A 27,881-nucleotide genomic window follows, 5' to 3' on the forward strand; every position below is an offset into this window, starting at 1 on the left:
ACCAGGGTCTAGGTAAGGAGGAGTGATGAATAATGAGGGCTTTCCTTCCCAGTGATTTCCTTTTTCTTTCTTCCCAATCCCTTGCTCTCTCATGCTCAGGATGCTTCTTCCCCAGGCTCCTCCCCATAGCCCAGGCCTTCCTGTCCCCTCAAACTGTGGCCTGCTCACCAGTAATGGTGATCTTGGCCGACCATTTGGAGGTGCCATCCAGTACACTCTGCTTCACTGTTTTCATCTGCTGCACATGGGCAGCTTTGCTCACTGTGAAGACGTCCCGGATAACTTCAAAGATCTCTGGCTTATTTCGCTCTCGGATCTTCATGCGGTCCTTCATGGCCATGATAATGTTCTGGGTCCGGTCCTCAGCTCCATGTTTACAGCTCTTTTCTGCAGCCCCTGAACGTGGCCAGGAACAGAAATTAGGATTAAGCAACAGGTCACCTACCAGACCAAGGGTTGAGCTGAGGAATGGGGCCCAGGAGAGGCTGCAGAGCAGTGGAGAAACTATGCAGCCAGCCTGGTTGCTACTTCTCAGCAATTAAGGCAAGGGCCCTCTGGAACCTGTACTTGCCACCTCTTCATGATAGGTTTTGGCCAAGTCATTACTAGCATTTGTCTTCAGGCAGTCTTTTCAGAGCCCATCTCTTCTGCTGACTCTGTCCTACCTGTCTCTTCATGTTTAACTTAGCCATGCCACTGGCACCAATTTGAGGCTCTTCAAAGGGCATTTTCTATGAATAATTTCTCAAGGCCTCTCCCTGGTCCCCTTTTATATGTCATAGCTACTCTTGGGATAATGAAGTACTTGTGGGTCTGTCTAGAGGTGACCTTCCCTTCTCCTAGCACAATCCTTAAAGCTTTCAGTGCTACAGCCTGGCTTGTCGGTAATACCTGGGAGGTCTGGAGGGCAGGAAAATAGTTTCCACTTCCTTCACCCCTGCTTTTCCTGGGGTTCAGCCACAGTGAGTGCAAGCAAAGTAGGAGGGTAGCAAGGAGAAATAAACTTTGACCCCTACCATTTTCTCTGACAAGAACTTGTTGCTTTTCCTGCTCCTATTCTCCCCACTCCATCATGGCAGGACAAGTCATATATTTAGCCAAGGCTGTGGGGGTCTGGCATACTCTCCTCTTGGACATCTATCAGATTCATTTGACACTTCTATTTCTGGCACTATTGTCTAAAAACAAGCAATGAATGCTGCCTTCCCTGAGTCCTAGATTCTAGGCTTCGGGAGGTTCCTCTGTGGGGCCTGGAACCCCACAAAACTCTATTTCTTTCCTCTCATTAGTCTCAGATCCTGATGCTTTTGTCATTTGGACTATAAGGCCGCTGTGCTGTATACACTGTAAAGCTCAGTCTCTGGGATCAACAGAATCCTAGAAGAGATTCTAGCTACATTAGAAGGCCACAGAAAGCTCAAATAATTTTTCCTAAAGGTGCTTAAGAAGGTAGTGTAAGATCTGTTATTTGGAAAGGCAAGGCTCCTTGATTCAGAATCCTACCTTCTCTGAAATGGATAGGGTTTCAGAATCAGGTGGACTGGGAGAATGAAATGGATAGGGTTTCAGAATCAGATGGACTGGGGGAATGATTGCTTCAGCCATCCCAGCTCTTTGCCACAGACTATTTTGGAGAGCCCCTGCAGAGCCCCTACTGCCCCACTCCCTGCCCCTCACCCCACAGGGCACTCACGCTGCAGGCAGTCAGCATTGAGCAGGTCCTGGCACTTCTCGTGACACTTGACTCCACATTCACTGCAGCGCATGCCCTGCCGGGCAATGCCCCAGAGCAGGCCTTCACACTCATAGCAGTAGGTTGGGGTAGTGGCTGTCCAGACCTCAAAGTTGTGAGGAGTGGTGCACGAAATGGGGTAGATTAAGGCCTGCAGGGTTTTCTTATACACGTGGGATTTCTGAAAGATACATACCCCATCCCATGATTTTTGTTTTTTGTTTGCTTTGAGACAGTCTTGCTCTGTTGCCCAGGCTGGAGTGCAGTGCTGCGATCTCAGCTCACTGCAACCTCCACCTCCCAGGTTCAAGCAATTCTCATGCCTCAGCCCCCGAGTAGCTGGGATTACATGCACATGCTACCACGCCTGGCTAATTTTTGTATTTTTAGTAGAGACGGGGTTTCACCATGTTGTTCAGGCTTGTCGAACTCCTGACCTCAAGTGATCCACCTGCCTCGGTCTCCCAAAGTGCTGGGATCACAGGCGTAAGCCACCATGCCTGGTCCCCATGACTTTTGGATTCTGCAGGGAGATACCAGAACTGAGACCCTGTGGGACAATCAGGACCTTGATTTCGTGTCTCCTCTGGCAATGAAGAAGATGCTCTATCCTGGCCCAGCCCATAGTCCAGCCTAGCAGAATGAGGCCCACAATATAGTGTGCTCCTGGTTGTCCAACACAGGTTGGACCTGATGCTGGATCTGAGCCTTGTTTCAGCATTTACACTTTCTAAGAAAACAGAAGGTACTTGGTCCATCATAAAACCCTGAGTTCAGTGGTCACACCCTTCAACATGAGACTTGGGCTTACTCTCTGATCTAGACTCGCCTAGAGCCTTACCCACTGTGGAAAACTAACACCTGATGCTATCTGTCTTTTTCATCAGCAATGTGTGCCCAGCACTCTTGAATTTCCAGAATTCCCAGTTATTAATTGCATGGCTACAGAGATGATCACCAGTCCTGAGGCCAGTGGACTTATGAAAGCACATGGGTCACTTACCAGCTCTTCGTCCTTAAGAGAAGTGCGTGTAGCCATTGCAGAAGTGATTCCTGCCTTCCGAGACTGGACCAGTGACTGTGAGGGAAGATCTACTGTTAGCCCTGACCACCACCAAGGGCTGGCAAAGTCCTGGGAAGGGAGCTTCAGTGACCAAAGCCACTTGACTATAGCTTACTACAGTACTTTCTATTTTTATTGTCACTCACAGCAATGGCCTTAACAGGTGACAAGTGTCCCAGGTTAAGATGCAAAACCCAAGGCCCTCAGGGCTTCTCTATGTTAGAACAGCACTTTCTTCAGGGTATCTATCATCCAAAGAGTTTCTTTTTCCCTCACTCTTCTTAGTGTCCTACCCCACAGAAACTCCTTGTTTATGGGAAGGAAAAGGAAAATGAAAAGCTTAGAACTATAGTAGAAAACAGGTAATTAAGAATAACAGAGACACACAACTCTGTCAGAGTCACATTCAAGAGCCATTATGGAGAAAAATGATTCCATGGTAACCTCTATACCTTGGCACCTCCCCAAGCCCACATAATCCCTTGGTGGCTGCAGAGGCCGGCAGGCCTACATGTAGGGCACTTGGCAAGTGAAAGGGGCATTGAAGCCTCAGTCAAATCAAGCAGGACAGGGAGTTAAGTCTGAAAGCTGGGGTTACCTTTCTAGCCACGCTCTTGCATAGGGGGCCCCATGTATCTGCCAAGCCCAAGCTTTAGGGGCAGCCTCTGGAGAGGCACATGGGTTCCTTAAGGCAGAGGACACTGAGAAGACAGAAGTCATAATATCAGCCTGAGCAGGTGGAACAGCTGGAAAGGGCCCAAGTGATTTGGGATGCGGACTTTTTTTGTTTGTTTTGAGACGGAGTCTTGCACTGTCACCCAGGCTGGAGTACAGTGGTGCGATCTCAGCTCATTGCAACCTCCGCCTCCCAAGTTCAAGTGATTCTCCTGCCTCAGCCTCACAAGTAGCTGAGATTACAGGCACCCGCCACCACTGCCAGCTAATTTTTTTGTATTTTTAGTAGAGACAGGGTTTCACTATGTTGGTCAGGCTGGTCTTGAACTCCTGACCTCATGATCCACCCGCCTCAGCCTTCCAAAGTGTTGGGATTACAGGCGTGAGCCACTGCACCCGGCCAGGGATGCAGACTTTTAAAGAGGATGGGAAAGGGCTCCAGAGACACTCACCATAGCCTGTGTAGAGGACAGCAGAGAAAGGAACAACATGATGTTAAAGACCCGAAAAGGCATGAAAACTTTCAGAGGCAACTGAGAGGTTCTTCCCTATAGTGCAAATCATTTCCCAATCCACTCTGCTTCTGTCCACTAAAAACCGTCTTCAACCCAGACCACTGGCTAGGACCCAAAGCCTAGAGTACCTACTCTAAGGAGTATTATGCCATAAAGCCAAAGATAGAGCAAAAGACAGAGAGGGAGAGCAAGAAATAAACTGGATACTTGCTTTGTGGGCAAAGAGTGAGAAAGGACAAGGAAAAAAAGTAGGAAGAAAAGGAAGAGAAAAAAGAGGAGATGAGAGACATTAAGGAAAGGAAAATGGTATTGAAGAAGAGATGGCATCAGAATTTATCTTCAACCAGCTAGATGAAGAGCTGGTAGAAGAAGAGGTACATTAGAAAGGAGGAGTCGGGCATGGTGGCTCACGCCTGTAATCCCAACACTTTGGGAAGCTGAGGCAGGAGGATCACTTGAGCCTGGGAGTTTGAGGCCAGCCTGGGCAACACAGTGGGATGCTGTCGAAAGGAAGGAAGGAAGGAAGGAAGGAAGGAAGGAAGGGAGGGAGGGAGGGAGGGAGGGAGGGAGGGAGGAAGAGAGAGAAAGGAGAAGATGAACAAATGGTAAGAAATAATGGGCCGGGCGCAGTGGCTCAAGCCTGTAATCTCAGCACTTTGGGAGGCCGAGACGGGCGGATCACAAGGTCAGGAGATCGAGACCATCCTGGCTAACATGGTGAAACCCCGTCTCTGCTAAAAAATACAAAAAACTAGCCGGGCGAGGTGGCGGGCGCCTGTAGTCCCAGCTACTCGGGAGGCTGAGGCAGGAGAATGGCGTGAACCCGGGAGGCAGAGCTTGCAGCGAGCCAGGATCCGGCCACTACACTCCAGCCTAGAAAAAAAAAAAAAAAGAAATAATGGAAGGGAAGAAAAATGATGAAGAGAAAATCGCAGATGATACTTTCATTCAGTCAACTAAGGAGGGAGAAACTAGTGGAGCAGGAAATGGGGAAGAGGGAAGAGGAGTGGATAGGAAAAACAATAGATAGAATAGAGAGCAAAAAAGAAAAACAGAAACAGAAAATGGTAGTAAGGGAAAAGGGTTCATGTTTAACTGAACCCTTACACCCTATTTCTGGCTTTAGAGCTCTGAGAGAGCCTGGACCTCACTTCACCCCCAACTACCCACAAGGCTACAGAAAATTCCTTGGGCTGTTTGTGCCTCACAAGGTATGACCCAGAATGGGGCTTCTGGTCATCCTGGGAAGATGGGATGGAGGCCCTGGGATCAGCTTTAACTCTTAAGCCTGTTTCAATTCAATTCCACAAATTTTTATCATTGCCTCTCAGCGCCTGATACTAGGTTACAGAGATAGTCTCGAAAGCCTATGTCTTGAGAAGAACTTTTGCTTGACTTCCAAGAAGGCATCAAGCTCCAGTCATGCTCATCCCATACCAAGCTCAATGATCTAGGTCAAGGGCTGGAGGCAGTTTCCATTACAGGTCATCAAAGAAGGCTGTAGAGATACCTGTAAGAGCTAGATGCCTACAGGAAGACACAAAATCCTAACTTTGAGAGCCCAAGCCACAAATATTCCAGATAGGAGCTTGAGCTAATAAATTCAGGACTCTGACTAGGGAGTGAGGTAGAACACAGTCCCTGTGAAGCCATTGCTAAGTCTCAGAAGGCTTTAAATGGTTGATCATCAGACCCATTTGAGTCATTAAATGGACGACTTCCAATCCTGACAGCTTGTCAAGGCCCAATGGGGGATACCCCAAGGCTACTGCCTATGCCTGCACAAGAGTCTTTACTCACCAGATCACTGACAAGTGGCAGTGGCTTCTTTCTGCGTAAATCTGGCATGCTGTCAATGCCATAGAGCCCTCCGGCTGGCCTGAGGAGAGAAGGAAATATGTCAGGACCTTCAGTCTTGCTTTGAGTTAACTGGTGTTCAGTGTTCCATTCACCTTGCTCTCCCTCTCCCCAGAGGAAGATGAACTGACCTCTATCATGTGCCTTTGAGACGGAAAGGGAAGACAGAAAGTCAGGGAAATAAAGCCATGGAAGAGTGAGCAATAGAATCTGTTCTCACAGTACCCCTCAGTGTCTTTTACAGTTTCAGCTGAGGACTGAGCCTCTTTTATCCCACAGTGATAGTTCAAGGCATTTCGGTTTATTTGAAGGCACTTTTGTGCTCCATAAGGCAAGGTAGTAATTGGCACTCAAGAGAGCTTCTCCCCAAACTCAAGGCAAAGACACTGCTCCTCAAAGATAAGTTTTGCCAAGCCTGTGCTAGAACAGAACCCACAGGGTGGCTCTACGGCAACAGTCTAGGTGAGTAAGACTACCAGATAATGGCACATAGAAGGACACCATCTCCATTCAAGAGCAAAAGAGTCACCAGTTCTGTCTACCTAGGCCTCCTGAAGAAAAGCCCTCTCCATGGAGAAAGGAGCCCTCATAATCAAGTGGAAGCAGGGGAGGTGGTATGGGAGACTTCCAAAAGACCACTTAAGGGAAGAAAAACAAAACAAAACACCATTTAGGAAGGAAACAGCAAAGGGACTCTGTAAGTGTGGCCTAGCCCTACAGACACATCAATAGAGCCTGGGGAAAAATTACAGCTACAGCAGCTGAACATTTCTAAAACTTTTATACCTTTTCTATACTGATTAATTTTATTGTTCTTTTATCACAATATGCAATAAAAACAGAAAATGTACCCAAAAGAAATTACACTGAGATAACCTGGATTTTAACTCCAGTTCTTCTATTAATGTACTGTGTTCTTCTATTAATGTACTATGTCTTCTCCCAAAATTCCTTCTTCACTTTAGGCCTTGGTGATACTTCTATAAAATGAGATGGATGAGCAACAAAAACCTCTCTGGCCTTAATGAAAAGAACTCATATACCTGGTCTTAATGAGAGGAAAGAGGTTGGGAAAGTTGGGTAGCTGGGCTGTATACCACAGCTGGTCTAAAGACAGAAATATTCCAACAGAAAAGGTAGGTACTTGTAGCTATCTAGGCAAAGAATGGAACCACAAATTGGGTCAAGTCCAGAAGTTGAAACAGGCCATTCAATATGCTGATTTCTAATAAACTAGCTCCCTGAACATAGGCAGTGAGCTTTGTTTTTAATGAGATTACCAGACCAGGGAAGTTCTATACTTAGGACAGCTTCTAAGGACTAAGGTGAAACAAAAGGAAGAAAGACAATAGGGAATTATTTAGAAAATTACTGCATGGCTACATTTAAAAATAGTCTGGATATGTCCCATTGACATGTATGTAGTTTACAATTATTAGAAGGAAAAAAAACTAAAGATCATTGAAGCAACTGGTGCCACAACTTTGTAGCTAATTCCAGAAACTACAATATGTATCTCTTTTTTTTTTTTTTTTTTGAGGCGGAGTCTCGCTCTGTCGTCTGGACTGGAGTGCAGTGGCTGGATCTCAGCTCACTGCAAGCTCCGCCTCCCGGGTTTACGCCATTCTCCTGCCTCAGCCTCCCGAGTAGCTGGGACTACAGGCGCCCGCCACCTCGCCCGGCTAGTTTTTTTTGTATTTTTAGTAGAGACGGGGTTTCACTGTGTTAGCCAGGATGGTCTCGATCTCCTGACCTCGTGATCCGCCCGTCTCGGCCTCCCAAAGTGCTGGGATTACAGGCTTGAGCCACCGCGCCCGGCCTACAATATGTATCTCTTAAGCCAATAAATTTTTTTTAAACATAAACAATCTTTCAATAAAAGAAGGCAGTAGCTCATTCAATGATTCATCCTTGATTAAAAGAAGACAAACTAAAAAAAAAAAAAAAAACAGATGCTGACAAAACTGCAGAGAAAAGAGAACACTTATACACTGTTGGTAGGAGTGTAAAATTAGTTCAACCATTGTGGAAAGCAGTGTGGTGATTCCTCAAAAAACTAAAACAGAACCACCATTCGACTCAGCAATCCCATTATTGGGTATATACCAGAAGGAATATAAAGTGTTCTACCATAAAGACAGATGGATGAGTATGTTCACTGCAGCATTATTCACAATAGCAAAGACATGGAATCAAGCTAAATGCCCATCAACGACAGACTGCATAAAGAAAATATGGAACTTATACACCGCAGAATACTATGCAGCCATAAAAAAGAACGAGATCATGTCCTTTGCAGGAACACGGCTGGAGCTGGAGGCCACTATTCTTGGCAAACTAATGCAGAAACAGAAAACCAAACACTGCATGCTCTTTCTTGTAAGTGGGAGCTAAATCATGAGAACACACGGACACAAAGAGGGTGACAACAGACACGGGCCTACTTGAGGGTGAAGGGTAGGAGGAGGGAGAGGAGCAGAAAAAATAACTATTATTATAGTACTTGGGTGATGAAATAATCTGTACAACAAATCCCTGTGACACGAGTTTAACTATGTAACAAATGTGCACATGTACCCCGATCCTAAAACAAAAGTTAAAAAAAAATTTTTTTTTTTTTAAAGACAACAAATTGCAAGGGAAAGGAGCATGTAAAAATGTAGTAGATCATCTACCTGATCTTTCTTCTTCCCTGGCCACAAGAGGAAGCAACTACTGAAAATTCTGATGTCAGAAGCCTTTGTAGGAAAAAGGGAAAAGGAAGGTACAGATAAGTAATTGGTGATATTTGTGGGAAGGAGTGGGGAATGGGAAGGTACTTGAACTCTCTTCTCTCTTTAATAACACATTGAGCAGCTTAAAATGACTCTGGTACAATCACATAGGTCTGAAACTCCCAAACAAGAAGCACAGACAGAACATACAGAGCTCAGAAAGGGATGTTACTTATGTCCTGACTACAGTGGAATGGAATAAGTAGATGACTCACAACAGCTGGAACAGGACCAAGTCTAGGGAGTAACTTAATCAGCCACACCATCAACAATGGAATGGACTGAATGAATAATGTCTAGTATCTGATAGCACAGCAGGGTGACTACAGTCAACAACAATTTATTGCACATTTTAAAATAACAGAGTATAAGTGGATTGTAACACAAAGAAAGGATAACTGCTTGAAGTGATGGATACCCCATTTACCCTGATGTGAGTATTATACATTGTATGCCTGTATCAAAATATCTAATGTAACTCATAAGTAGACACATACACATAGACTACTATGCACCCACGAAAATTAAAAAACAAAAGAAATGAAAAGAACATGTTTCCAAATGCAGATATTTTTCTAATTTCCTCTTTGCTCTACCTAAAGAGTATATCACCACTATGAAAAGATGGACCAGAAGTTATAGAGCCAAGGATGAGAAGGCCCCAAAGCTCCCTCCCCTGCCCCAGCATAACCATTCTGCAAAGATCCCTCTTCTGCGTCCGAGGAATCCGTCAGCAGAGTTCTCTCCTCTGCCTCAGAGAAGCAACCAACCTATAGTGGAACCTTTTCCTTCCCCAGGATGCAGCTTATGAAGCTCTTTCCCCTGCTTCTCAAGGGAAAAGCTAAAAACGTCAAGAGATACTGAATACAATCCACAGAAATCTTGCAGGGAATCACTTACCCTTCTGGGAGCCACTGAGGCAGAGAGGGGTCACCATCATCTGGAATCTTTAAAAAGAGATAGGAAACAAGTTAGATCCTGGGAAAGATGGGAGATTGCCTGTAACCCAAGCAGCGAGCAGAATACAAGCCCAGAGCAGTGTAAGTCACATTCACCATGTGGTGACAGCCTATCTGACATCTAAACCAATGTCCTGATCAGCCAGGGCAACAAGCAGGCTGCCGAAATGAGTGGTATACCTGTCTCCTTGGTGAATAGGACATAAGGGAGCTTTGGCTCACTGAGGTCCCAGGACTGAAGTCTACTGGAATGGCAGAACTCATATCACTCTTATATGAGCCATTGGTATAGACAGTAGTAAACCAAGCACAGGAGAAGGGCCTACGTAGGCTTCCAGGCCTCACTAAAGCAAAACAGCACCTTCATATACAGTCCAGTCTTCTTCCAGCTATGTTCCTAAACTCCCTTAATGTCCCAGAGTCAGACCTGGTCTCTCTGGATTCCTATCTCATTTTGTGGTTGGATTTAGTTTGGGTGCCTTGAACCCCTGACTCACTGACACTGAGTATATTCTCTCCATTTAATAAATTCTATATAACAACAGAACCCAGGGTAGACACTTGGATTATCATTCTAGTTAATTCTATAGGCCCTAGAATGAGAAGTCAAAACTTGAGGCACCAAATAATTCAAGGAAGCGAACAGTTCAAAAATCACCTTTTAAAGGTTTCTGTACCAAAAGAAAACAAAATAAACAAAAGCAAATCCTTCAAGCGGCATGCAGAGAGTTCCAAAGCTGCCAGAGTGCTCCAGAGACCCAATAGCACATGCTTTTTTCAGGCTAACAGGTCTGGGGCTTCCTGCCCCTCCTTGTTTTCTTCCACTCCCAACAACTTCCCTGCCTCCTAACTATCCTGGAGCAAATAAGCTCCAGAAGGGAGGCAAAATTAAGGTGCTTAGCTTTGAACAGTGAGCGATGTTTCGGAGAGCTGAAGTGGGGAGAAGTTATGGATAGAATGAGGCAATACAAAGGAGAATAGGGACAGATAGGACAGAGCTAACGGTGATGGAAAAGTAAGGGAGAATTACCTGGGTCAGCAGTAGGCTCACATGAATTTTGGATTTAAGACTCCTCTTAGGTTGTCTATGTTTTAATCAAGCCTATCTCTCTACTGCCCAGAGCCCCCATTCCACCCCATCTGTCTCCTATCCTTTCTATAGGTAGGATGATATTGGTAATGGGAGGGCCAGGTCCAAAAGGCAGCCAGAAGTGGCTGAAGCAAAAGACAATGAGGATAGTATAGAAGAAACAACAGTAGGTGGGAAGTAACAGAAAAACTGCAAGTCTTCTAAGGTTGCTTATGGAAGGGGTGAGGGTTGAGTGTGGGGGAGCCAATCCCTAAGTCCCCAGATCTTACCAACCAGAACTTATCTTCCCTCTGGCAATAGCCACCACACTCAGCAGATTCTTATTTCCTACTTAGAGTGAGATATTTGCCAGAAACCACTGAGCTTAAGGAAACAAAGTCACAAAAAGTCTCTGAGAGCCTGGCTCAGATCATGCACATTTCCTGTGCTCAGAGGGGATAACAATATGTCTGCAAAAGCCTGCACACACAGCACATACAACTTGTGTCTGAAGGAAACACATGGTGAGCATGGATCCTAGGCTTATGGCTTCTGAATACAAGCTTCAGAGTATACAGTGATCTGCAGAAACTCATCTGAGGAGGATTCACAGTGTTCACTATGGCCCAAATCACAGGCAAAGCAAATCCTCATGGTCTTCAAAAGCCAGTGCCTGCAAGCACAGGGCATTAGTATACTATGCATTCATATGGTTTTGGAAAACCACACAATAGGTCTACAGAAGCCTGTGCTCAACTGAGAGGTCAGGAAGCCTGTTCAGAGCACAAGTACCTTCACACTTAGGGCCTCAGGCAAGAGGCATGAAATGCCTGCAGCAAAGCCTGCTCTCAAATACAAAGTACACACGCATGCTAGGCTCAGCCAAGGTTTTACAGCATATGCCAGAGTTTGCAGCAACAGGTAGAAAATGGACACACACTAGGCAGAGGAGGAGAAAAGGAGGGTAATCAGTGTCTGGGGGAGTCAAACTGGGTATAAGTATAAGCACACACATGCTACATTGAATGCACATCCATGCTGGTACACATACATTCTCACAATGTGCTCCAGGGATATCTGCAGGAGCACACACAAGCAAGAAGCATGCACACAAACTGCTTTTCAGAAAAATAGACTGCATGAGCCAAAGCTCAGAGGCACAAATCATGCACGCACATGTGCATGTACACACACACACACACACACACACACACACACACACACACACAGTGCTCGGGAAGGAGGGGAGGGAAATAGACAAAAAAGGACCCAAAGGGTCATAGGCACAACCTGAAGGGCTCCTCGCTTTCCTTCTGCAAGGAGAGAAAGAGCAGAAAAAAAGGGCAGAAAGGTTAGTAGATTCAGTCCTATAAGTAAGGAACCCAAAGAAAATGCCAGCTAAACTCCAACGGACATGGAAGAGAGGGAGAGGTCCTCCAGACAACTAGGCAGTTCACAGAGCCCAGATGACTGGCTTCCAGAATCCTTCCTACCTGTATTTGCTGGCCGAGGCTTTTTAGTTTGGAACATCCCTGGAGCTACTTAAATCAAGGGACAAAATCTACCCAGGGGTTCCAGTCATCCTTTTCCCCTTTCCAAAGTAGCCTGCATCAAGGGTCAGGCTGGCAAGGCTGCAAGACCAGCTTTGTTACCAAGGACCACTCCAACAGGCTATCTAAGCTGGCTGAGCACAGAGTGATTTCCTTCCTCAGAAGCCACATGAGCTTATTCTAGATCTGGTGTAAGACCTCAAACTCCAAAGACCCTGGTGGCTGAGCCTTTTCCATTTTGCAATGCAGGCTTGGCCACGCATTCACCCAATGAGCTTTGGCCTGTTTCTCAGACCCAAAATTAAGTTGGGCCAGGGTAGGGCCTAGAGTTAAGTCCAGGACCAGGATGCTGAATGGCTACAGGCCTGGGGGCATTGACTGGCTGCTTTCCTAATAGAAACCACAGTGATCTAGATGATAAAACCATGACTGCAATCCCAAATCTGATTATTTATCAAACCCAGGACAATACTCTAAAGGAAACTGACATTTCCAGAAGGGTCCAATAAAGCCATAACAGGATAAAAATAAAGATTACTCCTTTTCTATTCATCAGAGTCTACACTGCCTTCTAGACCATACATGGATAGGCCAACAGGCTTCTTTCTGTAATGAAAGTCCACCCACCTTGGTCCATTAGTGCCCCACCACATTCTTTTCTCTTTTAAAGGCCCATTGATATTACATCACAAGTAGAGGGAAGAATTCAAGAATCGAATTCACAGGTTCCCAATTTTTCAAGCTATTTCTGCCTACTTAATGCGTCACCTGTCCTGGACTATCTGACCAGGAATCCTCCAAAACAGTACAGCTCCAGGAAGGTGGGAAAGATGAGAAAGACACTTCCTGGAATGGGGACATATCTCTTCCATATCTACATCCCAACCCTCCAGGATAATGTGTTCCCTTTGAGTAAGAAAATTAGGCAATCCTTTAACTGACCCCATGACTCAAAATGGAAATGTACCTCTCCCCCTCCACTATCTTAAATACATTCTACAACCATGTCAAAGTTGATTGTGTCCTTCTGTTCCCCACAGATCTCCCCATAATGCCTAAAGACTAAAATCCAATCAATCCATTGACAGAATCATCAAGGCTCTCCATGATCTGACCCAAATCCCCAAATTCCTCTCCTCTGCCTCTTTCCTGACCCCATATACATTCCTAGAATCTAATTGTCTTGTTTCACAAAGAAGTCACATACTCAAAACCCCACATATTTATTTACTCATTCTGTTCCATTACCCTGAAATAGCATCTCACACCTCCTTTCTATAGAGGAAAATTTAACTCTTCCTCCAAAGCACAGTTCTGGGAAGCCTTCTCTGATGCCCACGCAAGCAAGAGTTAATAAGGCCATCCTAGTGCACCCAAGTTACATTCATCCTTCTCATGGTATTTAACATATAATGCCTTGACAAGTCCCACTATTGTACAGATGAGAACCAGAGCAAATAGATGCAGATTTTTAACTTCAACTGGGCCCTCTGTGTCACTTGATAAGTTTCTCCATTCCATTAGTCAGGTCCTTCTTCCACTTCTCAAAGGAGTTATACCTAACCTTCAGATACCTACTTTATCACAACACATTAACCATTGTTTAGTGTGTATCACCTAGATATCGCATGCTTAGCTCAAATTCAACATATCCAAACACTAAACTTGTATCTTCCATCTCTAAACTTCTCCTCCTGTCCCCAGCCAGACAATGGATCTCTCCCTCTCTGCACTCTGTCCCTATCCAATCACTCAGCTCTGTACCTTCTATCTCCTAAATATCTCTGGCATCCACTCCTGCCTTTCCATTTCACACTACCATTATCATCTTCTCTTAACTGGACTATAACAGGAGACTCCAAGCTGACCTCTCTGCCACTAGACTTGCTCCTCTCCAATCCATACTCCACATTTCCCATTTCAAAATTCTGATCGCATTTTTTTCTTTGCTTAACTGCATCAATTCTCCCCGTTGCTTACTGTGGCACATAAAGTGCTTCAAGATGTGTACTTTCCCTACAGTTCTAGCTTACTTTCCTTCCGCTTCTCATGTGTCCTGTATTCAAGTATTACTGAACATTGTCTATCACATCTGAGACTTTTCACACCTCCCTCCCACACCCAGCCTACTGGGTGGACTCAGGCATATTCCTTAAGACTTAGTTCAAATACTAATGACTCTGTGAAATTTCTTTATCTGCTTTCCTTCCCAAGGTAGGATTAGGTGCCTCTCCACTAGCTGCCCCGGTCTCCACCATGCTATGTCCATACTTCTAAGACAGTATGTCGTTAATACTGTTTTGTAGTATCGTATATTGTAGATGTCTGTATAAACATCTTCTTTTATACTATTTCTCACTTTATACTACTTCTTCAGGAAAAAAAGGATTATATTTTATTTCACCTTTGTAGCCTGAGGGCTTAGCACAGTATTTAGAAAACAACAGCTATTCTAAGAAGTGTCACCTGCCCAACCAGAGAAGGTATAAGTCTCTTAACCAGTAGCCAGTACCATTTCCAGACCCTGAGGAACTGCTATACTGGCTCTTCAGTTTGTCCCACCCATTGGACAAACATTAAAAAACAATTATTTTCTTGTTGAGAATCAAACTTTCTGTGCTTCCTAACTCCCTAAAATGTCTTAGGATTTTTCTACTTAGATTTGTTTGCAGGTTAAGTTATAAATGTCTACAAAACAACTGCTTTGCAGGAAAACCCCTGACCCCCCAAGAATGATCTCTCTCACTCTTTCAGATGGTCCATTTTATAAGGAAGTGACATTCCTCCTCACCAGCCCTCCCCTCAGTATACCCAATAATACAATCTTAACTCCATTATTGAGAGTCAAAAGACTTGAGATGCTCAACTTATTTGAGCCTACATTTCCTTACCTATAAAAAGATAGGTATAAGAACAACTACCTCTCGGGGTTATTGCAAGGATTCATTTCTTAAGAACCTATTATACTAAGGGCTGGTCATGGTGGCTCATGCCTATAATCCCAACACTTTGGGAGACTAAGGCAGTAGGAAGGATAACTTGAGGCCAGGAGTTCAAGAACAACCTGGGTAACAGTGAGACCTCATCTCTACAAAACATGAAAAAATCAGCTGGGTGTGGTGGCATATGCCTATAGTGGTGGCATGTGCCTGCATGTGCAGTGCAGCTACTTGAGACTGGGTTGGGAGGATCCATTGAGCCCAGGAGATCAAGGCTGCAGTGAGCTCTGATCACTCCACTGCACTCCATCCAGGATGACAGACTGAGACTCTGTCTTCAAAAAAAAAATTCAACTAAAAAAATTTTAGAAGAACCTAATGTGCACACTAGGCACTGTCCTCAGTCAGTGCTGGTGATGTGGCAACGAATGAAACAAACTCCCTGATCCTGAGAGGCTTTTATTCTTGTAAGAGGAGCAGATAACAAACAATGTTGAAGATGATGATAGTAGCTGATACTAATCAAACACTTATTTTGTATCTGGCATTTTATTTGGGTAAGCTCATTTATTTCTCACAACTCCACACTGGGTAAATACCATTATTACCTCCACTTCTTTGATAATTAAATTGAAGATCAGAGAGGTTAAGAAAGATGCCAGCAAGTGGTAAAGCCAAAATTCATAACAGGCTTTCTTGTTCCAGGGTCTGCTTTCCATAAGAAATAACAATATACTATGTCACATGTGATAGGAACTCTGCTGAAAAGTTCAGATAAGGGAAAAAGATAATGCCCCCTGACGATGGAGGTAGAGTTGTTATTAAAAATCTAAAAACAGGTTGCTAGGGTGGCCTCATTGACAGGTGGTATCAAAGCAGACACTTGAAAGATATTAGTAAAGAAGTCATTTGGAGTTCTGGGAAAAAGTATTTTCAGAAGAACATATAGCAAATGCAAAGCCTGAGGTGAGAGCATAATTGGTGTGGAGAAACAGCAAGTTTGCAATAAAGTACCAGTTCAAATAGGGCTCTACAGACCTTTGTAAGAATGCTGGTGTCTATTCTGAGTGAGACAGGAAATCATTGAGCAGAGAAGTGATATAACCTGACTCATGCTCTATGGGGATTACTCTGATTGCTGTGAGAACAGACTGTAGAGGAACAAGATTCTAGAAGCAGGGAGACTAGTGAGACCACTGCAGTAATCTAGATGAGAGAAAATGGTGGCTTAAACAAAGATGACAGTCGTGGAGGTAGAAATAGTGGCAAGATTCAAGATATTTTTTAAAGGTGGAGGAAGTGGAATTTACTAATGGACTGAATACAGGTTGTGAGAGAAAACGGGGAGTCAAGAATGACTCTATGGATTGGGCCTGAGTAGCTGCAAGAATAAAGATGCCACTGATGGGTAAGAAAGACAATAGGAAAGGCAGGTTTGGCAGGGGCTTGGGAAGAAGGATCAGGAGTTTGGTTTTGGATATGTCAAATGAGATGCCTTTTTACATCCATATGGAGGTGTTAGGTGGATGTGGAGTCTGGTGTTCATGGAAGATGTCTGGGCTGGAGATGTAAACCTGGGAATGCTTATGAAACTCACAGGATTGAAAGATTATCATCTAGGAAGTAAGTATAGGAAGTCAAGATTAAATCCTAGGATGCTACAAGGTTGGGGAGAGGAAGAGCAAAGATAACTAAGAAGGAATGGCCAGTAATGTTGGGGGAAAGGGAGAAACCAAGACAGAGAGGTGTTCTGGAAGCCAAATGAAGAAAGTGTTTCAAAAAGAAGGAATTGAGCACAAAGACAGACTGAATATCAATAGAATAAAATTGAGTCCAGACATAAACTCTTACATTTATAGTCATTGATTTTTGACAAGAGTGCTAAGAGTATTCAATGAAAAAAGAGTAATCTTTTCAACAAAATCATTCTGGGACAACTAGATATCCATATGCACAAGAATAAAGCATATGAATAAAGCACAAGAATAAAGCATACTCCTACCTGATACTATGCACAAAAATTAACTCAAAACTGGCTGGGTGCGGTGGCTCAAGCTTGTAATCCCAGAACTTTGGGAAGCCAAGGCGGGAAGGTCACTTCAGATCAGGAGTTTGAGACCAGCCTGGCCAACATGGTGAAACCACCTCTCTACTAAAAATACAAAAAATTAACCAGGCTTGGTGGTGGATGCCTGTAATCCCAGCTACTCTACTCAGGAGGCTGAGGCAGAAGAATTGCTCCAACTCAGGAGGTGGAGGTTGTTGTGAGCCGAGATCACACCACTGCATTCCAGTCTGGGCGACAGAGCGAAACTCCGTCTCAAAAAAAAGCAAAACTCTTAAAAAAAAAATAGAAGCAAATCTTTCAGACTTCAGATTAACCAATGATTTCTCAGCTGTGACACCAAGAGCACAATCAAAACAAGAAAAAAAAGGATAAATTGCACTTCATCAAAATTTAAAACTTTTGTGCTCTACTTCATACTCATTACAATGGCTATTACTTTAAAAAAAAAACAGGAAATAACAAGTGTTGAAGAAAATGTAGGAAATTGGAAGGAACAGGCCGGGCGCAGTGGCTCAAGCCTGTAATCCCAGCACTTTGGGAGGCTGAGACGGGCGGATCACGAGGTCAGGAGATCGAGACCATCCTGGCTAACACGGTGAAACCCCATCTCTACTAAAAATACAAAAAAAAAAAAAAAACTAGCTGGGCGAGGTGGCGGCGCCTGTAGTCCCAGCTACCCAGGAGGCTGAGGCAGGAGAATGGCGTGAACCCGGGAGGCGGAGCTTGCAGTGAGCTGAGATCTGGCCACAGCACTCCAGCCTGGGTGACAGAGCGAGACTCCATCTCAAAAAAAAAAAAAAAAAAAAAAGAAAAAAGAAATTGGAAGGAACCCTTGTGCCCTGATGGTGGGAATGTAAAACAGTGCAGCCACTATGGAAAATGGTATGGGGATTCTTCAAAAAATTAGAATTACCATATAATTCGATCAATTCACTTTGGGGTACATAGCCAAAAGATATCAAAGCAGGGACTCAAAAAGATATTTGTACACCCCTGTTTAGAATAGCATTGTTTACAATAGCCAAAAGGTGGAGCAATGTGTGTCCCGATGAGTGAACAAATAAAATGTAATATATGTGTACAAGGGGATACAATGCAGCCTTAAAAAGGAGGGAAATTCTGACACATTACAACATGGATGAACCTTGAGGACATTATGCTAAGTGGAATAAGCCAGTCAAAAAAGGACAAATGTTATTTGATTCCACTTACATGAGGTATTTAGAGTAATCAAATTCATAGAGACAGAAAGTAGAGTGGCAGTTACCAGGGACTGGGGTGAGATAGGGTGAGGAGTTATTATTTAATAGGTACAGAGTTTCAGCTTTGCAAGATGAGAAGCATTCTGGAGATGACCAGTGGTGATGGTTGCAGAACAATATGAAAGTACTTGATGTTATGGAACTATACATTTTTAAATGGTTAAAATGTTTCACATAACATTCAGAAAAAATATGGTTTAAATAATAAATTTTATGTTACGTATATTTTAGCACAAAAAATTGTTTTTTGATTTTTAGTAAAGATACGGTCTCACTATGTTGGCCAGGCTGGCCTCAAATTTCTGAGCTCAAGTGATCCTCTCGCCTTGGCCTCCCAAAGTGCTGGGATTACAGACCTGAGCCACCAGAACTGGCCTATAGGATTTTTGAAAAAACAAAACAATAAAAAAAGTATGCTTCAAAGGACACTGTTAAGAAAGTGAAAAGACAACCCACAGAATGAGAAAAAATATTTACAAATAATATATCGGATAAGGGACTTATATCCAGAATATATAAATAATTATTACAGCTCAAAAACAAAAGGAAAGAAAACTCAATTTAAAAGTGGGCAAAGGCTTAAATAGACATTACTCCAAAGAAGACAGAAAAATGGCCAACGAGCACATGAAAAGATGTTCAACATCATTAGTCACTAGAGAAACACAAATCAAAACCACAATGAGATACCACTTCATATCCACTAGGATGGCTATAATAAAAAAGATAATAACAAGTGTTGCCAAAGATGTAGAGAAATTAGAACCTTCATCTGTTACGGGTGGGAATGTAAATAGTACAGTACTTTGGAAAACAGTCTGGCAGTTCCTCAAATGGTAAACAGAATTACCATATGACCCAGCAATTTTACTTCTAGGTAAATACCCAAGAGAACTGAAAATATAGTTCCATAGAAAAACTTGTATACAAATGTTCATAGCAGCATTATTCATAATAGGCAAGAAGTGGTAACAATAACTCAAATGTCCACAAACTGATGGATTAAAAAAAAAATCCATCGGCCAGGCGCGGTGGCTGAAGTCTGTAATCCCAGCACTTTGGGAGGCCGAGACGGGTGGATCACGAGGTCAGGAGATCGAGACCATCCTGGCTAACCCGGTGAAACCCCGTCTCTACTAAAAAATACAAAAAACTAGCCGGGCAAGGTGGCCGGCGCCTGTAGTCCCAGCTACTCGGGAGGCTGAGGCAGGAGAATGGCGTGAACCTGGGAGGCGGAGCTTGCAGTGAGCTGAGATCCGGCCACTGCACTCCAGCCTGGGCGAAAGAGCGAGACTCCGTCTCAAAAAAAAAAGTCCATCAATAAATATTGTTCAGCCAGAAAAAGAAATGAAGTACTGACACATGCTACAACATCCTTAAAAACATTATGCCAGACTCTAGGCCGGGCGCGGTGGCTCAAGCCTGTAATCCCAGCACTTTGGGAGGCCGAGACGGGTGGATCACAAGGTCAGGAGATCGAGACCATCCTGGCTAACACGGTGAAACCCCGTCTCTACTAAAAAATACAAAAATCTAGCCGGGCGAAGTGGCGGGCGCCTGTAGTCCCAGCTACTCGGAGGCTGAGGCAGGAGAATGGCGTGAACCTGGGAGGCGGAGCTTGCAGTGAGCTGAGATCCGGCCACTGCACTCCAGCCCGGAGGCAGAGCGAGACTCCGTCTCAAAAAAAAAAAAAAAAAAAAAAAACCATTATGCCAGACTCAAAAGGGCACATATTTTATAAATCCATTTATATGAAATGTCCATAATAGGTAAATTCATAGAAACAGGAAGTAAATTAATGGTTGCCAGAGGCTAGGGGGCAAAGAGAATTGGCGAGTGACTGCCAATGGGTAAGAGGTTTCTTATGGGGTGATGGAAATGTTGTGAAATTAGATAGTGGTGATGTCTGCATAACTGTGAATAAACTAAAAAACATTTGATTCTATACTTTTTAAGTGACTTTAAGGTGAATTTTATGGCATATGAATTATAACTCAATAAAGCTGTTACAATAAAAAGAGGGAAGTGATTATCAACTGTGTCAAATTGCTGACTGATAAAAAGAAGACTGAAAATGAACCATTACTTTGGCAATATGATGGACATCTAATGGCCCTGACCAAAGCTATTTTGGTGGAGTGACAGGAATAAAAGAATTGAATTTTATACAATACACCTGAGAGTACTTAAAACAGTACCTGGCACATACCAAGAAAAAAAAGATGAAAACTAACTCAAATTAATCATAAGCTACAACTAGTAAGTTTAGGCCCTAAAAGATCCCAGGCAGAACCGTAAAGAAAGCAGAGTTTTCAAATGCTTCGTTATGCTGGTAGTCTCTGTGATACTGAATCGGTTTACTAGGTTAAGGGACTGCTCCAATGAAGTCTATTTGGTGAGAGTCTGGCCTGTGTGCTTGTCCTGCTCTATGCATAGGAGTGCTGGAGCACCCTGTCCATGATTCTTTCTGCAGCCCTCAGGCCAGACAGAGTCTTGGATAGGACCCAGAACTGTGGCTTGCTTTCTTATTGGTGCTTTAGAAAACCTTCTATTCATCACGACTGCTGCTACTACCACCTGCCTACCACGGCACCACAAGTTTCTGCATTGCCTAGAAGGATGCAGCCCAGAGAGGAAACTGCAAGCTGAAGAGTTAGACATAAGTGTCCTCGTCATTGGCGCTCATGCTAACATCAACTCCACCAATATTTAGAGTTTGTAAGAAGTATTGCTTTGATATTTGTTGTTTCTATTGTTGCTGTACTGAAATAATTTCTCAGTGCCTGGGAAGAAGAAAAAGAGACTGCAAAGTTATGAAGAGAGAGAAATCCCTTACCGCTGAGGAACTACTGCCTCAGAAAGCTTCCTGGAAGAGGTGATATATGTTGAAGAATAGGTAAATTCTGCTAGGTTGAAATGGCAAACAGCATTTTATGTTAGAAGGAAGCATGTATATGTGAATATGCTAAGAACAGAAAGTGCAAGGCAAATTTGTATGACAGCAAAGCTTCCTTTTGAAAAATTTATGGTGTGACAAAGGGAGATAAGCCTGGAAATAGAAACTAGAGACGAATTGCAGTGACCCTGGATGCAAAGTGAAGGAATTTAGACTCTTTTTGATAAGTTCTAATAAGGAGCTCTAGGGAAATTTGAAAAGAGAATGACATAATTTTCATTTTTAAATGTAACTTTATGGCTTAGTATTATATTCATATGATTCAAATTCTAAAAATTAAAAGAAGGCACAAAGAGAAAAATCTCCCTCCCATTCCATTAGTTCACCTAATACATTTCCCCATGGGCAACAATGTACCCGTTTCTTACATATCTTTCATTAGATATTCTATACACATACAAGCAGACATTATAAGTATGTATATTGTATTTTTCTCTCTTTTTATACAAATGAAAGCATCTTATACATACTGCTCTGCACTTTGCTTTTTTTTTTGTATGTCAATATATCTTAGATAACTTTCCATTTCAGGAGAGCTACCTCATTCTTTTTATAGCTACACAGTACTATATCCCATTGTTTGGACATGTCAATAATTTATTTAACCAGTATTTCCTGATGAATGTTTAGGTTATTTTTAATTTTTGCTATTAAAAGCAATGCTTCAAAAATAGCCTTGTACATATGTCACTTCCACATGTGAAAATATGTCTGCAGGATACATTCCTGTAAATGGTGTTGAGGACTTAAAGGGTATATATATTTGTAATTTTGATAAATTTTGCCAATTGTCTTCCTTAGAGATTATGCCAATTTATACTCCCATCCCACCAGCAATGTACAAGTGCATATTCCTTCACACCTTTGCCAACACAATATGCCTCATAATTTAGATGTTGCCTTAGGAAGATTAATCAGGTTACATGCATAAGAGGACAACCCCATTTAAATTTAAAACTGGATGAATATAGCATATGCTCTTTGGATAAATTTAATTTTGATTGGGAGGAGTAATTTTAAAGCTACATATCTCCATACTGCCTAGAAAAATGTTCTCTTACTTCTTGTAGTCAAAAAACATTCCATTTGCCAGCTCTCAGGTGAACAGCTTTTAGGGGGAGATGGAAGAAAGGGAGTAAGACTGGTGGAGGGCAACGCTGGGCTCTAGGGCTAGGTCAGCACTATAAGTAGCTCCTGGATGCCCCAAATCAGAAATAAGGTTCTGTGTCAGCAAGTCAGGTACTAGGAAGAGACAGGATGGGGTAGGGGAAATTCCCACAGAGGCCTGTGAGAGAAGCCTCACTAGCTACCGGGGAAATGGCAATCTTATCTCAGCAAAAAACCCACGGAGAAGAATTTTTAAATGCAACACAGGATTCTTTCTCAGCCGTTCTAGTGCCTGTGAGCAAGTATGTCTCATCCCCAACTCCTGCCTCTCACTCCAACCCCTTCTTTACATCTGATATCCTAAAAGCTCTGCAGCTGCAAACTACTTCCGCTCCAGATGCTCCTCCCTCTTTTGAACAGGTATAGCAACCCAACAAGAGATTGGAAGCTCCCTAAGGACAGCTTCCTCTTGCTTGAGAACCCCCTTTCACTCCAGTTCCCACAGGATTAGCTTAAGCTCTCTACTTGAGTAATGTAGCCTGATTCAAGCTATGGACATCAATCAACACCTTATTAAACTTGCCACCACACCAGGTCTCATGCTGGCCAGATGGAGGCCATACTTTAGCCAGCTGGGACCCTGTTAAATAGGGACTCAGAATACCTGAGTGCATGTCTTCTACTGAGAGACGGTTTGCCTTCTGTACTAGCTCGTGCAAAAGTTTTTTCTGCCTTAGTCTTTTCTCTCTTAGAACATTCTTAAAATTGTTGATGCACTTGTTGAGATAAATGGTCTCTGTACACACTTGCTCTAGGCTCAGTCTGCCCTGTTTGGGAGATTCAGGCCTGGAACAAGTCTCACTTTCCAGACACGGAGCCAGAGCAAAACTTGGCAATGAGTTATTAGAAGCAAGAGAGAAGTTGCTTGGATCCTGAGGGGTTTGCTCTCCCTGTGTGGAGATGCCAACTCCACCAGAGACCACACTGAGCAAGCTTTCACTCCCCTGACTCCCAGGACTCTCCAGTGAGCAATCCTGGGCACCCCCTGAACTCACTGTCCCAAGAAGTCGATCACTGTTCTCTGACTGGGAACCACTCTCATTGCTTTCCAGGTCCTCAGGACTGATGGACCCACTGTTCTCCAGCTTCTGAAACACACCCTGCAGAGCAGAACGAAAGTGGTGAATTGCTCGGCCCAGTTTACTTGTATAAAACTTGATTTCCACATCCTCATCCTCCTGAGAGCCACCCAGAACACAAGAGGACTTGTCAAAGACATCCTTAAGGACGTGAGCAGCACACTCCTCCTCTTCATTCAGGTCAATATGAATCATGTCACTTAAAGTCTCAGGCCCTATGATAATTTCCTCCATCATGCTGTCGCAGCTCAGAGCTGCAAGCCTTCTGGACTTGTCTGCCAAAAGGTCCTCTAGTTCCTTTGAGCTCAGAATATCAAGCCCAGCTTCACAGCCCAGGAGCTTGTCCTCCGTGTTTATTCTCTCTGTCTTCAGCAACCCAGACAGTGACAGGCAGCTGCTGGCCTCACTTTTATCGTGGCAGTCATTTTCTGGTTTTCCTACTTTATATGCTTCACCTTTGTGACTGTACTGTTTGAAAAACTGCGACTTCCCAGAATCCTCCTCTTTTGAGATTAATACTACGGCAGGTTCCTCAAATTGATGGGGGGTAGACAGAGAAGGCTTTTTCTCTGACAGTTCATCACAGCTGCCACTGATAACTTGAGATGTTCTTGATGTTCCTTTTATTTCATCCCCTAGCTTGGGCACATCACTTTCCTTTGATAAATTGTTCTGGAGTAGAAAGCAAGGGCCTTGCTGCTCAGGGGCCTGGTGCTCTCTCTGTTGATCCTGAGCCTTCATCTGATATGTCCCTGTTATGGGTCCCTTGTCCCCTGTTTCCATCTGAAGAACTGGTTCATCCTGGTTTAAAGAAGTCCGACTATAATCCTGATGTTGTTGTTGAAAAAATGATATAGACTCTTTTGGGGATTCTTATAAGCCTTTGGGCAGCTTGGTTCTTCTCTGGTGGCAATTCGGACTCCCATATTCTGCAAGAGGATGGATTTCTGCAAGATGAAATCTCTATGCTCTAGATGGGCAAGCTTCACAACAGTGGGTCTAGGGGAAGGGGATGTGCCTGCCCTGTAAGCCTTTTTAATGTACCTGTTGCACTGCATGCCATTAACGCAAAGGTGCTTGGCTAGGAAGCTTTCCACCAGTTCCATAGTATTTTCTCCATCTTGTTCAGGAAGGCCATACAAATATAGAATGGCTTCCTCACTGGGTCTGTCCGCATGGGGTTCCTGGGCCTTTTCCCCCTCACACACCTTGGCCAGGGAACAGCTGCTCACCTGTAAGCCTTCTATTTCACTCAGTACTGAGTCTACACAGCTAGAGACTTCATCCACGGAGCCCCGGACTTGGCTCAAGTGCTGCCGCAGCTCAGCAATCTCAGTCTGGAGACGGCTGATGCCTTGCAGCTCTCTGATGATGTATTCTACTACATCCCCCAAAGGTTCCCACTGTTCACGGCTACAGCCTTGGCCATGGCCTCTGGACAAAAGGGTCTTGGCTTGGTTCCCCTCTGGGAGCTCATGACAGCTTGTGGTTATGCTGACAGATGAGGGATCTTGAGAAGCAGACCCTGAAACATAGGCAGTGGAGCCCAGAGAACGCTGGCTGTTGTCCTGCTGCCCAAAGCTGCAAAGCTGGGCCAGGTCCCCATCTCTATCTCCACCAATGGCTAAGGCTGCTGACCCACAACATGGGGGCAGGGAGTTGTCCTCTGGTAAGGATCCAGCAGGGCCAGAGGATTTGCTCTTGGTGCTACACATGGTCTCTGCTTTAGCCTTATCTGGGGAAAGCCTGGAGGAGGGTCCCAAGGTAACCATGATTTCTTCCTCTGACTCTTGCAACAATCGCTTCATTTTCTCCCTCAGGGTCTGAGGGGTTCTCTGCTTCTTCCTCTTATTTCTGGTCAGGATGCTTAATAGAGATTACCTTGGAAGGCAACAGCCTGTCCTGCTCTTTTCAGTTTGTTTCTAGCAATTATTGCTGGCTGATGCTTTGGGTTTAGCCCACAGTGCTGCCTGGAATGGCCCCATGTGTGGCCTCCAAACCTGGCACATGCCCCTGGATCCTGGCTTGATTTATCCTGTAGCTAGTGAAAAAGGAAAATAGTGCACTCAGGTCAGAAAGTAGCAGGATGATTTTAGTTTGAATCAAGTTGTCAAGCAGGAATAAAAACATTATCTTCTAAGATTATAGGAATCAACCCTGACCTGCCTCCCAACCCCAGCCTTAAAGGCTATGGGCAGTCAGTTCTTTCTCATTAGCTTCCCATTAGAGTATCAGTGTAAAATTAAAATAAAGTCCTTGTGTTCTAGGCAAGACCCAAAGTCAACGGTATTGAGACAAGCTGCTGGGAGGTAGATGAGGTAAGGTCAATGAGTAACTCCTTATTTGAACTTTCACAAAATTCAGTACTAGGAGTCTGGCTCAGAAATAAACAAACAAATGCTTAACCACCAAGGCTCGAACCACATACATAGTAAAAGACAAGACAAGGAATGTTTCTTTCTTTCCTTTCTTTTCCAGTTTGTTGTTCTGGTGAAGACTCCACTTACTCAAAAGTTGACCTCTGCCTGTGCTTATAGCACAAAGTATTTTCCCTTTGTTGAGTGATGGCAACCATTAACTTGGAGAAAGGACTATGGCAAGTATTTTAAACTTAGCGGGAAAAATATTTATTTACCTAACTCTAGAATAAAGTGGCACAGTATGCACACACTGTCCAGATGTAGGTGGCATTTAGCATGTTTAAATCTAGGGATGCAGGTAGCCAAAGACACAGGTATCGTGAACTCACAACGGGGGATGAAGGAGGTTTAGGCTTAGCTTGGTGCTCCTGAGCTCCACTTAATACTCTCTAAGGGCTTGCTGCAGCTAATCAATATCTGGGTTTGGCTTTTCTGGCCCGCAGAGGATCTTTCAGAGCACCACAATAAGTGATTGTCCAGCACACTGTCCACTGCTCAAGTATTAATAACAAAGGGTTGCTCTACCCCTCTGCCTGGCCTAGAGAGAATATCACATGGGACACGTGGGGGAGGGTTACCTCACAGAGGGCTCCAGGGTGCTTTACTCTTCTCCAATAAGGTAAAGACAGACTTGCCACCAGTCTAGTCCCTACACCCTAAGCTATTGGTGACTGCATTACAGAGGCAGAGATGATGATTACCTCATGTGGAGTGAGAATACATTCCCTTTTTACCAAGAATGTGGAGAGTGGATGGAAGCAGTAGAGTGGAAAGTACAAGGGGGAAAGCAGAGATCCAGGAGGCACACGGGACAACTAACACTCCAGTCCTGCTAGGTCTCCTGGGAGGGGTAAGATGGATTGGTGGGAGACATGCTACTCTTCATGTTCTTTGACCAGGGATGCTTTCCCCATTTTCTAGATTTGATGGAGATTTCTAAATCTTCTAAACTCCGCCTCCTTTTATTTTCCCAGTACTGAAGTTAACCCTAAAAGTGGGAAAATGCCTTAAAGAACACAGGCAGACTGCTCTCATGGCAACCCATTTTCAGGAAAGGCCACCACCTACATCTTGTCTGTGGGCCTGGAATTTAAAAGCATTGTGCTTCCCCAGACTAGGAGGAACCAGAAGGACGAGTCAGAAGACTTGAGATAAAGATGAAGCTGATTCTTTTTACTAGAAATAACTAGGCCAAGAACCAAGAGACAAAAACTGCACGTATTCCCATTTCACATCTCTCCTCTTCTTTCCAGCTTATCTAACAACTCTAATTCATTGAGGAATTCTTCATCTAAGAATCCTATCCATTATGTGAGGCATTACTGCTTCATCTCAAGGTCTCATGGGGCCAGGACCAGCCACGCCCCTAATCTGGCCAACTGAGTCTAGCCTGCAAAGATGCACTACGTGCACAACCAGAATTTCTGGGTCTTGGGCTTGGTGCCCAGCTGCCTAGGTAGACCATGCTCCCAAGTCTAGCGGATGTCAAATTCTTCCTTCTCTCTTTCCACAAGGACAAAACCTGAATTTCCAAAGAGAATCTTTTTTTTTTTTTTTCTCTCCCCAACCATGTAGGGATTGGGTATCCCTGATTTGCTCTTGGTATTAGCCCTGAACAATGTTCCTGGCTCTACAAGGGCTGGAGCTGCCAAGTGGCCTTTCAAGTTTGTCTTTAAAAAAGAAGTACTGCGGCCAGGCACAGTGGCTCGTGCCTGTAATCTCAGCACTTTGGGAGGCCAAGGCAGGCAGATCACAAGGTCAGGAGTTTGAGACCAGCCTGGCCAATATGGAGAAAC

At 44.0% G+C, this 27,881-nt stretch overlaps 1 protein-coding gene across 4 annotated transcripts in view; it reads right to left on the reverse strand.

Annotated features, from left to right (window-relative positions):
* Positions 1–27,881, reverse strand: part of UNC13B (unc-13 homolog B) — a 173,616-nt gene that overhangs the window by 29,090 nt on the left and 116,645 nt on the right. For all 4 annotated transcript variants that reach the window (XM_033238183.1, XM_033238185.1, XM_033238186.1 and 1 more), the window contains 5 exons: positions 9,517–9,563; positions 5,786–5,864; positions 2,736–2,810; positions 1,694–1,913; positions 169–396 (listed from right to left, as the gene is read on the reverse strand). In XM_033238183.1, coding sequence (XP_033094074.1) covers positions 169–396; positions 1,694–1,913; positions 2,736–2,810; positions 5,786–5,864; positions 9,517–9,563 — 649 coding nt within the window. The remainder of the gene's footprint in view (positions 1–168; positions 397–1,693; positions 1,914–2,735; positions 2,811–5,785; positions 5,865–9,516; positions 9,564–27,881) is intronic.

Source organism: Trachypithecus francoisi, unplaced genomic scaffold, assembly GCF_009764315.1.
Source record: "Trachypithecus francoisi isolate TF-2019V2 unplaced genomic scaffold, Tfra_2.0 Lachesis_group16, whole genome shotgun sequence".
Lineage (NCBI taxonomy): Eukaryota > Metazoa > Chordata > Mammalia > Primates > Cercopithecidae > Trachypithecus > Trachypithecus francoisi.